The 12,546-nt window shown below is 35.4% G+C and overlaps 2 protein-coding genes and 1 non-coding gene across 4 annotated transcripts; 2 read left to right on the top strand and 1 right to left on the bottom strand.

The window, feature by feature from the left end:
* The first annotated feature begins 3,000 nt into the window (after nucleotides 1-3,000).
* On the top strand, nucleotides 3,001-3,073 carry TRNAA-AGC (transfer RNA alanine (anticodon AGC)). Its single transcript has one exon. It is a non-coding gene; the product is annotated as a tRNA-Ala (tRNA).
* A 1,263-nt stretch (nucleotides 3,074-4,336) lies between these two features.
* LOC107633040 (expansin-A15) lies at nucleotides 4,337-6,801 on the top strand. Its single transcript, XM_016336677.3, has 3 exons — nucleotides 4,337-4,549; nucleotides 5,684-5,996; nucleotides 6,138-6,801. Exons 1-3 carry the CDS (start codon nucleotides 4,411-4,413, stop codon nucleotides 6,442-6,444), a joined length of 759 nt encoding a protein of 252 aa, XP_016192163.1. The 5' UTR covers nucleotides 4,337-4,410; the 3' UTR covers nucleotides 6,445-6,801.
* A 483-nt stretch (nucleotides 6,802-7,284) lies between these two features.
* On the bottom strand, nucleotides 7,285-12,318 carry LOC107633054 (agamous-like MADS-box protein AGL65). Of its 2 annotated transcripts, none has more exons than XM_088501712.1 (12): nucleotides 11,834-12,318; nucleotides 11,520-11,705; nucleotides 10,175-10,234; nucleotides 10,062-10,080; nucleotides 9,866-9,930; nucleotides 9,770-9,785; nucleotides 9,616-9,677; nucleotides 8,912-9,008; nucleotides 8,707-8,754; nucleotides 8,496-8,623; nucleotides 7,836-8,241; nucleotides 7,285-7,713 (listed from the first exon to the last, which is right to left on the bottom strand). In XM_088501712.1, exons 2-12 carry the CDS (start codon nucleotides 11,702-11,704, stop codon nucleotides 7,711-7,713), a joined length of 1,089 nt encoding a protein of 362 aa, XP_088357838.1. In that variant the 5' UTR covers nucleotide 11,705; nucleotides 11,834-12,318; the 3' UTR covers nucleotides 7,285-7,710. The 2 variants fall into 2 exon arrangements, with proteins under 2 accessions (XP_088357838.1, XP_088357839.1); XM_088501713.1 differs by having other exon boundaries at nucleotides 8,496-8,617.
* Between the last annotated feature and the right edge of the window lie 228 nt (nucleotides 12,319-12,546).

The following is a 12,546-nucleotide window of genomic DNA, read 5'->3' as shown; positions in this document are numbered from 1 at the left end:
CTCACCTAACATACACACACTCTATATATATGAATTTATTCCTAACTATCCATAATCTCACTTTTATATATTTCACATACTCATGTATCAAGTTTTCCTTAATTTCACCATATATGCATTGATCTTTTATTAAACTTAATATTGGGGTAATTTTGTCCCCTATTTATTTATTTATATTGTAAATTTTTTTTTTAACATGAAAGAAAACATAACATATCAATGCATATGGTTTTTCTAGTCTCACATGAGTATGCACCCAAATTCCCAATATTTTTGTCAACACATTTTCATCAACCCAAGTTTTCACAATTTTCCACACTTAATTGATACACAATCTCTATCTTAAGCTAACCAAAGATTCAATTGGGGTAATTAATTATTTTTCCGCTTAAGGCTAGTGATGTGGTAATATAAAGAACAAATGGAGGTTAAAAGGCTCAAAGTGGAAAACAAGTAATTGAAATGGTAGGCTATTTGGGATAAGTGAGCTAATAACAATTAATGGCCTCAATCACATGTATGCATGCAAATACACTAAACAATGGACATATAGAATGGAACAAACCATAGATTGCAATCATAGAGAAGAAAACACACAAGAATAAAAATCATGGTTAAATAATGTAACCATATAATTAAACTCAAAATCTCACAGGTTGTATGTTCTTAGCTCAAAAACCATGTTCCAAATTAAAATCTTCAAACAAGTTTAACAAAAAAGTTTTAATTTAAATTAGTGAAATGCTATAAAAAGGGTCTTGAAAAAGAATTTATCACTCCAACCAAGTAGTGGTAGAAGAACATGCACAAAATCAACAAACATGCAATCAAACATGCAAATGTAACAACTAATTTATCAAGAAAAATTAAACATTGGTGTTGAAATAGGAAGGGCGAAAAAGGGAGATGCACGCCAAGCCGAGTAAACATCGACTCATAGACCTACATCCAGTCCGGAACGGTCGGCGAGTCGAGATTCAAGTAACAAACACTCTCATTAGCATCAGGGAGGGCGAGCTCATACTGACGCTCGACGTCGCCACCCCCGCATACCACCCCTTGGTCACGGAGCCTCTGAAGATCCGCATCCGTCATCCAAGACGGCACCCCCCAAACATCACTGGTCACCCAGGAATACCGAGAGGAGACGCCCCTGGCCGGAGCTATCGGAGCACCCACACCCTCATCCCTCCTTTTACTGCCAGACATACTTAAAACAGGAGGAGCACCACCATCAGCCCACTAAAGCTACAGGGCGAGAAACGGAAGAGAAAACGAAAAATACCACCATCTACCACAAGCTACGCCTACAAACAGTGGTGCTCACATCCCCAAAATAAACACCGCTAGCCCTATCCCAAACCCAAAAAGCAAAGGAAAAGAAACGACAACTCCAGCGCGTGCAAGCAAAATAAAAACAGAGATAATGAAAGCAAAGAAGAAGAACACCAACCTGAAAAAAACTAAAGTAGAAGTGAAAAATGAGGAGTTGAAGTAGGAAACGGCGCAGAGCGCGGAGCCAAAAATGCACCAGGGAAGAAAGAAGTAGAGGAAGCAGAGAAAATGCAGAAGTAAGTAAAAAGAATGAAGCAAATGAGGGAAAAGAGAAGGATGAAAAACAAAACAGTTGTGAGAGGCACCAAAACCGAAAAAACCCCAACGAACCAACAAAGGCGTAAGGACAAAAATGGAAAAACAAACCAAACATCCCTTCACAATAAATGCACCCACAAAAAGCGTAACTGACACAACTCCTCGGAAAGCACAACAGGCATAGGAATACGAAAGGGCCAAGCTAACACGCACTCTGGAAAATAACAACTCCAGAGGAACGCCCGCTCCCGCAGACCCATTTCGCTGGTCTCCCTCCAAACGACCTCCCGGACGCTAAACCCCGCCAGGGTAAGCACCAAACAAAGCCATAAACGGCAAAGCCCATGTCCTCCAGCGACGAAGACTGACCTCGCTTGCTCTCCCGCTGCGGGGGTAACTGTTACGGATCCAACACCTCCGGATCCCACACACCCAGAGCGGCCCCTAACCTGGCAACTCGGGTTCGGCCCGCTTCCTCCTTCTGGAAGGCCCAAATCGGCCCACTAGACTTTATCACCGACATTCAAGTCCAAATACCTCCCTTATCTTGGCCAAATAAGATAAGATAAGATAGCTACCATCACTTATATAAAGGGGAGTCCGAGGCCTTCTCAGGTACGTCACCCATTCCACTCACCTCATACCTCTTAGATCCATTCTAACTTGAGTGTCGGAGTGTCTTTGCAAGTACCACCCCCCGTTGCTCCAGCCAAACATTCCGGCGACCGTCTCGACTCACAAGTCTCCGATCCATTTCACAACCCGTACCAGACTTGTACAGTGTATATATATATATATATACAAGCTAAGAATAACTTTTATATCAGATAATATGTTCACTGTCATGAAGTACGTATGTGTCGAAGTATGATTGTTATGAGTTTTGTAAAAGTACGTACGAATATATTGCTAGATATTCTGATTAAGACAATATGTGTGTTTGTGTTGGATTGGAATACAACAAGAAGCACCGTTAAATGCAGTAAAGATATAATAGCCACATGTGCAAACAAGGATTGAATTGTTCTAGAGGCAAGTAAAGAAAAAGAAGTTGTACAGTGTTTGTGAATGTCTTCATTCGGAAGATCAGAATAATGATTGACTCACCAAACTTGAAACAGGGAAGATATCCTTCAAGAGTTGGAAGTGACGGTGGAAATAGATCTACATATTATGTTTAATATATGTTGATGAGTTCAATGGGAAATTCAAGTGGTTGCTTCTTTTTCTTTTTCCATGTTTTGTACCACATTCACATCGGTGCATAGCTGGATAGATATATGACCTGTCTTTGTTTCTGTTCATGTGCTGTCAACTATATATGAAATTATGAAGTATTGAAGTGTATGCGTACTAGCGTATTACATATGAAAAAATAATATTTTATTTTGGATTAATAATTAAAATGGGGATGTAGCTCAGATGGTAGAGCGCTCGCTTAGCATGCGAGAGGTACGGGGATCGATATCCCGCATCTCCATTCCATTAATTATTATAATTAACAAAAGAAGCGACTATTTTATATTTTTGTTCCATAATTTTTCGATTCAGAAATCAGAACCATACCATGACATGCTTCTTTGTTTTATATACCGAAAGGGAGCTATATATATATATATATGCACTATGCTCTAAGATCCAATGGAAACAAGAATATAATTGCCGTAAATATGGAAACAAGTGTTAGTTGCTGATGAGTAGTGAGTACTCATTAGAAGAAGAGAATCGAAAACGAAACAGGACTTTAAATTTTGCTGCAAAGGTACAAACTCAAACTACTACAATTAAATTTAAAATTACAAGTTTACAACTCATATGGTTCGGTTAAACTAGCTTAGTACGTAGTTGCCAATATTTTAATAATTTTCCCACATGAAACTACTAAGTACTGTATGCATGAGGTTTCATTTAGTTCAACTATCCGGGGTTTAATTATTTGTAGGTAATTTCAACTTAGTAAACTTCACGTTAGCATAAATTTAATGGAATGAAATGTAATAAATGAGAGTGGTCGTGATGGTCCTCTAATTTAACTTTTGTTGGTAGAGTTATTATCAATCAACCACCGCCTCACCCCACATGATTGAACTTGTTAGTAGAAGATTGGACCCAATTTGATTGATGTTCCAAATCAAAGCATGGTGGTAATACTATTTAAATTTGAAATAAGCTTGCTACCTGCCATGCAAAGTGTGTAGTATGTACTAGCTAGTATTGATTGAGAGTTGAGACTTGAGAGGAGCTAGCTGCTTGTGTTTTTCCTCGTGTCCACCTCTATAACTTCTAACGCAATATATATAATCATTTACTTGATTAATTTCATTCCTATGATTCTAAACCATGCAATCTATTTCACAATGGTGCATGCTTAAATATAGACTCAAGCGTTTCAGGAATAAAAGAAGGGGTTCAAATTCCACTCACTATGCATAGTTGGGTAACAAATTCACCAAATTTTGGTAACAATATTGTGTGGCGAGGGCGCTTTGCCCCTCTTGAGACAGTGACAGTTTTCACTACCACATACAAGAGCAAATTAAATTATGCACTCTTTAACTCAAAACAAAACAAAGAAAGAAAGAAAATGATGAAAACCACGTGGTTTAAGGAAAATTTGAGCTGTCTGGCTGTCTCAGCTTAGAAAAATAGAACATCAACACTTGGCAAGATGAGAGTCCCCACACTTGACACAGTTATTACTATTTGGCCACAATGCAGCATCTATTTATTCCACTACCTTTTGCATTCTTCTTCCATAGTTCCATTTATTCTTCACTCCATTAACTTTACATATTGTGATTAACTGCTGCATGAAAGATGGGATTTTTGGGAGTTGTGTTGATGGGGTTTATTTCATTAGTAGGAATAGGTGTTCATGGGAATGATGCTAATGGTAATAGTTGGTTGGATGCCCATGCAACCTTCTATGGAGGGGGTGATGCCTCTGCCACAATGGGTATGTACGTCTCCTATTTTTTTAATTTTTATTATGGTTATATGAGTTATAATATATATGACAAGGTTTAAGGTTGATTTGACTAATTAAATTGCTAGACAAATTATTCTTTCATTTCAATAATAAGAGAGGGGAATCACACCTACAATAAAAGATTTTCAAAATCAACTGAATTTTGAAATTTTTACAATGTAAAAGTGATTTCACAATATATTTCTAAATATACTCAATTCGAGGTATGTACTTTCTTTACTTCAATATCTAATATTATCATGAAACTACTTTTTATAAAAATTTAAGCAAATTAAAAAAATACATAAATAATTATATCTCTAATATATCTTTTACATAAGAATTTTGTTTAAATAATTTTTTTTCAATTTATGTGAATTTTATATAGACATTCTTTTACTTTTTTTTATTTGCTTTATATTTATTAATTTATTTTTGGATAATAAGAAACTAATTTTAAATTTTTTTGTCATATAAAATTTAATACTATATCATAAAACTACTTATCTTATAAATTTAAGTCGAGAGAAAAAAGCACTTGTATAAATATATCTTTAACAAATTACAAATATATTTTTAATCTTCTAGATAAATAACACTTTTTCTTTCACTTAATAATTGATGCTATTAGAAATTAAGTATGAGGAGTGTTAGCAAGCGACAGATTTTGTAATTTGTAGTCATTAATTAATTATCATTAATGTTTTAATAGTGTGAAATTACATCTAATGTATAAAATTACTCATTTTTTTACTGATTAAATCCTTACCAGATTTTAATAGAGAGAAAATCTAGGAGGCCAGCAGATTTTGTAGTTTTTAGCCATCAATAATGTTTCTAATGGTGTGAGATTGCATATAATGGTATAAAATCATTCAATTTCCTTTTGATGGTTAAGTGTTGGCCAGAATTTAACAAAAATGTTGTCCCTAGCACTCCTCTCTAATAAAAGTGCTGGCTCATGGACTTTCTCATTATTATATATATAGTCTGAACCATATCTTCAGTCATCCTTGAAATATTAGTTTTTCTCAATATTAAGCATTGGTCGCATGCAGAAAATTTAAAGTGTGAGAATAAGAACAAAATCTTGAATTTGTATTGTTTTGTGGTTGATTTTAGGTGGAGCTTGTGGATATGGAAACCTGATTAGGCAAGGATATGGGACTGAAACAGCCGCTTTGAGCAGTGCATTGTTCAACAATGGCATGAGCTGTGGGGCATGTTTTGAGGTGAAGTGTGTGAGTGATCAAAGCTGGTGCCTCCCTGGCTCAGTTGTGGTCACTGCCACCAATTTCTGTCCTCCAAACAATGCCCTCCCAAGCGATAACGGCGGTTGGTGCAACCCTCCCCTTCAACACTTTGATCTCTCTCAACCTGTCTTCCAACAAATTGCTCAATACAGAGCTGGCATAGTCTCTGTAGCTTATAGAAGGTAATTCTTTTTGCATAATCTATCATTTGTTGTTATTATATGATTGCAGAACAACGCCATGGTGATATTTTTCTTCAAAAGATTTTGTTAGAATTAATTAGTGTGTCAAGTAAATTTAGGTTCCTTTTGTGATAAGAGCAGGGTCCCATGCCAAAGGAAAGGAGGCATCAGATTCACCATCAATGGCCATTCTTACTTCAACCTAGTCCTAATCACCAATGTTGGGGGTGCGGGCGACGTTACCGCGGTTTCCATCAAAGGCTCAAGAACCGGTTGGCAACCAATGTCCAGGAACTGGGGTCAGAACTGGCAGAGCAATTCTTACCTCAATGGACAAAGCCTCTCCTTTAAGGTCACCGCCAGCGACGGCCGCACCGTTGTCTCCAGTGATGTTGCCCCTCCTGGTTGGTCCTTTGGCCAGACCTTCACAGGCCAACAATTCCCTTAGGAGACACAATAACATAGATCCTTATTTCTCATACAATTAGTACTATATTACCATTTATGGTTGATATTCAGTAGGATAAATTTATAATGCAGAGTAAAGCGAATATAGGAGTAAGTCATTAAGAGAAAATGGGAGGGGATTATTTTAAATTGTTCCTTATCATTTGGATTGTATTACAATAAGAGTTATGCGCTGCTTTCTAAAGGTAGTGGGCAGATTATCACCGGCCATTTTATCTTATTTTTTTGGTCTATTGGGAGGTTTAGTCAAGTTTGAAGCATGATTTTTGAGCTTAGCCAAGAATAACAAGAATAAAGATCAATAGAATATATATAATAAGAAGCATTTTTGCTGCAATGTTTATCTTAGCTAGTTATCAGCTTTAATTCCTTAACTAGTGTTCTGTGATAGATTATCTTTTCTTTGTTTCTGGATACACTGCATAAATTCTAGTTCTTGGTGCAGTTTGGCAGAAAAACATTGTTGTTTACCCTGATCTAAACAATAACTTGGTAATGGACTGGTTATGCTCTAAATATTGGACCTCAAACAAAGACAATATCTTATTTATTTTCAAATAAGGAAAGTAATCGTGATTTTGAAAAATAATCTTCTAAACTAATTATCAAACACAGTGCCTTTCTCTGATTAGCATAGGTATTTTTGCATACTACTTTAGCATACACTATAGACTATACCTTAATATATATCCACTATCACACAAGCATAATGTTTTCTAATAACAAAACAGGGTAAGTTTATTCTTCTTTCAGCATTTTGTGGTAGTTACTAATTACATATGTAAAATGCTTCTTAAGTCTTGAATGACATGAGTGAATGTTGCAAATAGATAATTGGATGTGTGCTCTAAAATCATACTCATGTCCTTTGGTTAGTAATGAACATTTGACTTCAAGAAGCAGTTTCCTAATACTAGTAGTTACAACTGCACTCATTACTCAATGTAAATCAATTTAATTTTTCTACAATATTTTACATTCATGGCTTGGATAACTGCATCAACTCCAAGAATCTAACAGTAAACAAAAAGTGAAAAATAACAGAAAATATTTGTATGTGGACAAACTGCATCCTATTAAGTCATACAGTATATACAGCTAACACAACCAACCCTTATGAAGTGCATTGACCCTCATAGTTGGAGATGCAACCTAATCTGGTTTCTGGAGTCCTTCAAAGTTAACATCATCAAAGGATAAAAATGTTAGAAGCCAATCAGTTAGTAGGGGTGGCAGAGTCAATCGATTACTGCAAAAAGAATGAAAAGAATAGAAATTAGTTTCAAGCCAATCCAAGCCATCTTGTTTATAATAAAACCGAAGAACAAAAGCCAAAACTGGAACATGGTGAAAATCAAAAGGACTGCATACCCTATGGTAGCCATTCTCGTTATACATGGCAACCCCACAGGGCCCAGGAGCAGAATTCCAGAACTGGTGTCCGTTTTCAAACAGTGATCTTGGCAAATCAAAGCCATTATGAACTTGGTAATCTGAAGTATTTAGTTTATCATGGCCATTCTCATTATACATTGTCGTGCGATGTTTCACTTCCTCATTATCTGGAGGAGGAGGAGGAGGAGGAGGGTATGCAAATTGCTCACAACGTTGTATATTTAAGCAAGCAGTGCCGTTCAACTCATTCAAGCCACTGCCTGCCTGACCTATGGTATTGACTTGGGGAGAGCTGTCAAGTTTGCCATTATTGGCAATGTAACTGGAATATCCAGGGAGCGAAACATCAGTTGAGCGCTCAGCTTCTCTATTGGTATTATCGCTGTATGTTATACAAACAATTCGTTAATTAGTTTGGCAAATAAAGCACAAGGCCATCCATACCAAATAAAAGGAAATATTTGATAAATCATAATTACAATAGAACATGATAATTAAGGAGAATATTTTAGATCATGTGAATAAATTGAAATGTAAAGCTTTCTTAGAAGGAATGTTATTCAATTTTGCTAGCACATAAGTTGCTCAACGCTCGGTAGAATTAAGAGTTCAAGCTTTATATAGCAGTTGACCCACCTATATTGCAGATATTTCGGTTCGCTCGGCAACATCAACTGATGGTTATCGTTATTCAAAAGCCAAGACAATGGTTGGTTTTCTTGCAGACCAGCCATCATCAAGGGTAAAGTCATTCCATCCTGTAACTACGAAGCAACAATATCCCAAATAAGATTTATCCCCAAAGAAAGGACATGGTATTCACATATGAACAGAGTACATTTTCTACCTGATTGGCACATTCAAGAGACATTATTTGGTGCTTTCCCAAATTTTCCTGCAGACAAAAATAATTTATAATATAAACTCCACTTCACAACTCATTTAACGTGAAAATGTTAGTCTAAGACGTGCATATATGCTAAAATATCAATATGTCAGAAATTTGAAGATGTCAAAATAATATGACTAGACCACATCAAACAAAATCTTACCTTCTGTAAACACACTCGATTAATTGATTCCCTGAGTGATTCTTCCATTTGCCTAAGGTGTTCTATGCTATTGATCTTGTCAATATTATTCCAATAGCTAAAAAATTGCAAATGTAAAATAAAATTAATATATGATGGCCTCAAACTTTCATCACCCAAGAGCATGCATGAGATTTATAGGGTTAGAAGAGGCTTTCGCAATCATGTTAAATGCTGGCAAATCGAAGGTCAAGGTAGAAGTATGGGGAAATTTAAACCACGGGAAATATTCAAATTATTAAGCAAGCTCTACCCAACTGCTAACAAAGAAAATCTGGGGCTTTCAAGAAAAGTCAACTAGTAAAGCAATATATTTTCAGTTCAAAATACTAAATAGTGGTCAAATTGTGACAAAATCTAAAGTATAAATCAACTTAATGATCTGTATAAAACGTGACATGATACAAATGGACTGTGGGTGGATTTATCTTAATCATTACTAAAAAGCTATTCAATACATAACACATCCATTTGTATGATTATTTATCAATTTATAATATTTTAGTCACCATATCACTTACTAGCATAACTAATCCACAGAAAAATGACTCAGGTCACAAATAACTAAGCCTAGGTCAAATCAACAATAATTCAGTTAGAGAGCAATAAGATAACATCAAGAAGAAAAAGAAATACTTTAACAACCAAAAGCTCCAAAGTTGCACCTCAGTCTCTGATGTACATCTGTTAGCTGCGTTTGTAGAAGCCTTACTTGATGAGTTAATTCCTGCATGTGGAACATTTTTGTTGTTTAACTTCCAACTTAAATTTTCTGAAGCTATTTTAATGATCATTGTGATGTTTATGAAGAAATTGTACCTCCACAGTTTGACTGCTGCAAGATGGAAAAGAAGCAAAGTCAGACCCATCAAAAGCTCTTAAAAAAGTGACAATTCAACTATCACAATAACTTACCTTGAACCCAAGAAATCTTGTATTTTTACATCGTGATCCAATTTCTTGAAGGTTTTCTTTAGTGCCTATATTTTAAACACAACCAGAATGTTCAGCATCACTAATAAAAGTTCAGAGGAAACACGAAATATGAACCTGATGCATCAAATGCACAATATATAGAAAAGACAAATGTGAGATGAAAAGAATGTCTTACTTCAAGACTTTCCAATTTCCTGCTCAAATAAAATGGCAAAAAGAAGATTAGTTCATATATAATCAAAAAATGAAATAGAAAAAACACAACCTCAGCAGAAAGTTTTGGCAAACCTTTTGGCCCTTTCTTGTGGGGTAAGTTGAGCAAATTTTGCAATGACTTCCTCAATATTACTGTAAATCATCATCAATATACCGTCATTAATAATGCAACAAGAATTTACTCTTTTTCATTTGAATGTTAAACATTATAAAGATGAATTTATAATAATATCCTCCGATAAACAAGATACTTACAAGCTGACATGTTCTATGTATATTAAAAGATCAATACACCGATTCCATTATTATAAAAACGAGGCTTTTCTTTTGTAAAAATAAAAACAAAGTAGCATCTTACACATATGAAAGTTCCTTAGTACCCAAGTGAAGAAAACAAGAAGAATGAGAAAAAATTGGCAGTTAAGTTAGTTAGAGAGTTGAAAATGAAATATAAAGCAGGACCAGCTGATGTAACAAATTGGACAGCTGGAATGGAAAAGTTAGTGTGGATTTTGTGAGAGAGAGAGAGAGAGAAAGAGAGATGAATTTTGTTATAGGAGAGAGGATTGAGAATGTATATAAGAGGGATGAAGGGAATCAATAGGAAAACAGAAAGGATTTGGACTGGGCAGGACCTTAGGAGAGTGGTAGCCTTTCTAATGCAACCTTGTTCTCTACTGTTCAGGATTTTGTTCTTTAAATAATACATCAGAGACTAGGAGGGTATCACCTTGATATCTTTCAGCTCCTCTGTTTCTTATACACACTCTCTTCTACTCTTTCTTCTATAATCCTATTCTTACACCTCTTATTCTTATTCTGTTGCTTCTGCCTAGTCTTACAACCACACATAAAAATATCAATATCTGTTCCAACTTCCAGGGTGGCTCTAGGCCTGGCTTGAAAGAATTTCAATTATAAATAGGAACATTAAATTTAGAAGTAGGGATTCTTCCATGTTCTTGGTATCTCAAAACTTCAAAGATGAACATCTATAAAGAATTCACCAGCTTGAAAAGAATTACAGTAACACGCGGATTTACTCGAATCTGGAAGCTAAAAAACTCATTGTTTCTACACTTCCTTTTCGTCCCTCATACAATATTCACTTCATTGATTATCATATAGAAGTTACAATTGAGCATGTGACATTAGTTTTTACCCGTGACGATACTTCCTTGTTCAAGAAATAATACCTAATATATTACGATATCTCATCATCCTCATAAAATATGATTTGCACCTATTGCAAATGCAAAGATTGTCTCTGATTCTTGAAACGATAAACTCCAAAATTATGAAAAAATGAATGCATATCACAGTACAGTTTCTGCTTTTTACTTCCTCTAGGAATAGATTTTGGATTCACTAGCAACAAATTCCATCTTAGAACGAATGTATCAATGATGATTATTACCTGCGCTCTCCTTGTAGCAATGTAGGCTTTCCTGTTGGAGAAAACATGAGAAGAACAATATCTATATCACATAGTATTGACAATTCCTTTGCTTTCTTCAAGATTCCGCTTTTCCGCTTTGAATAAGTCACTTGGCGATTGCTGGTGCTCTCCAATTTCTTTATCTTTAATTTAACTCTTCCCATCCTGCACATTTAGGAGGTAGGAGCAAACATATTTTCAAATCAATCATAAATCATAATCGATACAATACAATATGTAAATACGACAAATTTAAGATAACAGAATTTGATGTAGATAAGAGAAAAACGAACCTCGTTAAGGTAGTACTGAAGAAGATGCAGGGAGAAAAAAAAGAGAGGGAATTATTGAAATGTGGGAGGGTGGTGTGAGGTAACTGAAGAAATGAAGAGAGACAGAGGGAGAGACAGAGGGGGAGAGAGAGAGAGAGAGAAAGAGAGAAAGAAGAAGAAGGACGAGGAAGGGGCTGAGCTGTGATTTCGGTGGATACAAGTTTTGGAGAACCACCCAAACGTACAAGTTATATACTGTTTTCCAAAAAGTACGGTCAGATTCCACACACTGCTGCCAACCTCTGCAACAACAAACAATGACACCCTTCTTCTTCTAATCTCTATTCCCTACCAACAAACTATTTCCCCTTTTCTCTTTCATTCAGTTTCTAGGTAGTTTGCCACGTCTTCTTTTTGTATTAACAAATAACAACACACCTTTCATGTATCGTGCATCGGTCATGCCATTGCCATTCTTCTTTTTTTTCGTTCACCGAGTGTCTATGATGTCTTACTCCTGTTGAGTATGTAATGATTGGTGCGCTCATTTATCAACCATGCTTACAAGTTACAAGACAATAAAAAAGTAAACATTAATTCAAATGTAAATAATATAAGTCACATGTTGTGTAAATTAAGAAATTTTATCCAAGGATTTAATTTGTTAATTTATTATTTATCACCTATTTTAACAGAATAAATAATCAAGGTCATCTTTTAAATTTTGCGCATTC

The sequence above is a fragment of the Arachis ipaensis genome, chromosome B1 (assembly GCF_059453495.1).
Source record: "Arachis ipaensis isolate K30076 ecotype BB chromosome B1, ASM5945349v1, whole genome shotgun sequence".
NCBI lineage: Eukaryota > Viridiplantae > Streptophyta > Magnoliopsida > Fabales > Fabaceae > Arachis > Arachis ipaensis.
Note: the sequence above shows the minus strand (reverse complement) of the source record. Positions and strands in the feature narration are given on the sequence as shown.

What these genes read in the sequence shown, in the direction of transcription:
- LOC107633040 (XM_016336677.3), top strand. Translation starts at nt 4,411, where the DNA reads ATGGGATTTTTGGGAGTTGTGTTGATGGGGTTTATTTCATTAGTAGGA. An exon ending in TGATGCCTCTGCCACAATGG is followed by an intron (nt 4,550 to 5,683) that starts GTATGTACGTCT and finishes GGTTGATTTTAG; the next exon opens with GTGGAGCTTGTGGATATGGA. An exon ending in GTCTCTGTAGCTTATAGAAG is followed by an intron (nt 5,997 to 6,137) that starts GTAATTCTTTTT and finishes TGATAAGAGCAG; the next exon opens with GGTCCCATGCCAAAGGAAAG.
- LOC107633054 (XM_088501712.1), bottom strand. Translation starts at nt 11,704, where the DNA reads ATGGGAAGAGTTAAATTAAAGATAAAGAAATTGGAGAGCACCAGCAAT. An exon ending in ATCGAGTGTGTTTACAGAAG is followed by an intron (nt 8,755 to 8,911) that starts GTAAGATTTTGT and finishes TTTTGTCTGCAG; the next exon opens with GAAAATTTGGGAAAGCACCA. An exon ending in CCGAAATATCTGCAATATAG is followed by an intron (nt 8,242 to 8,495) that starts GTGGGTCAACTG and finishes TATAACATACAG; the next exon opens with CGATAATACCAATAGAGAAG.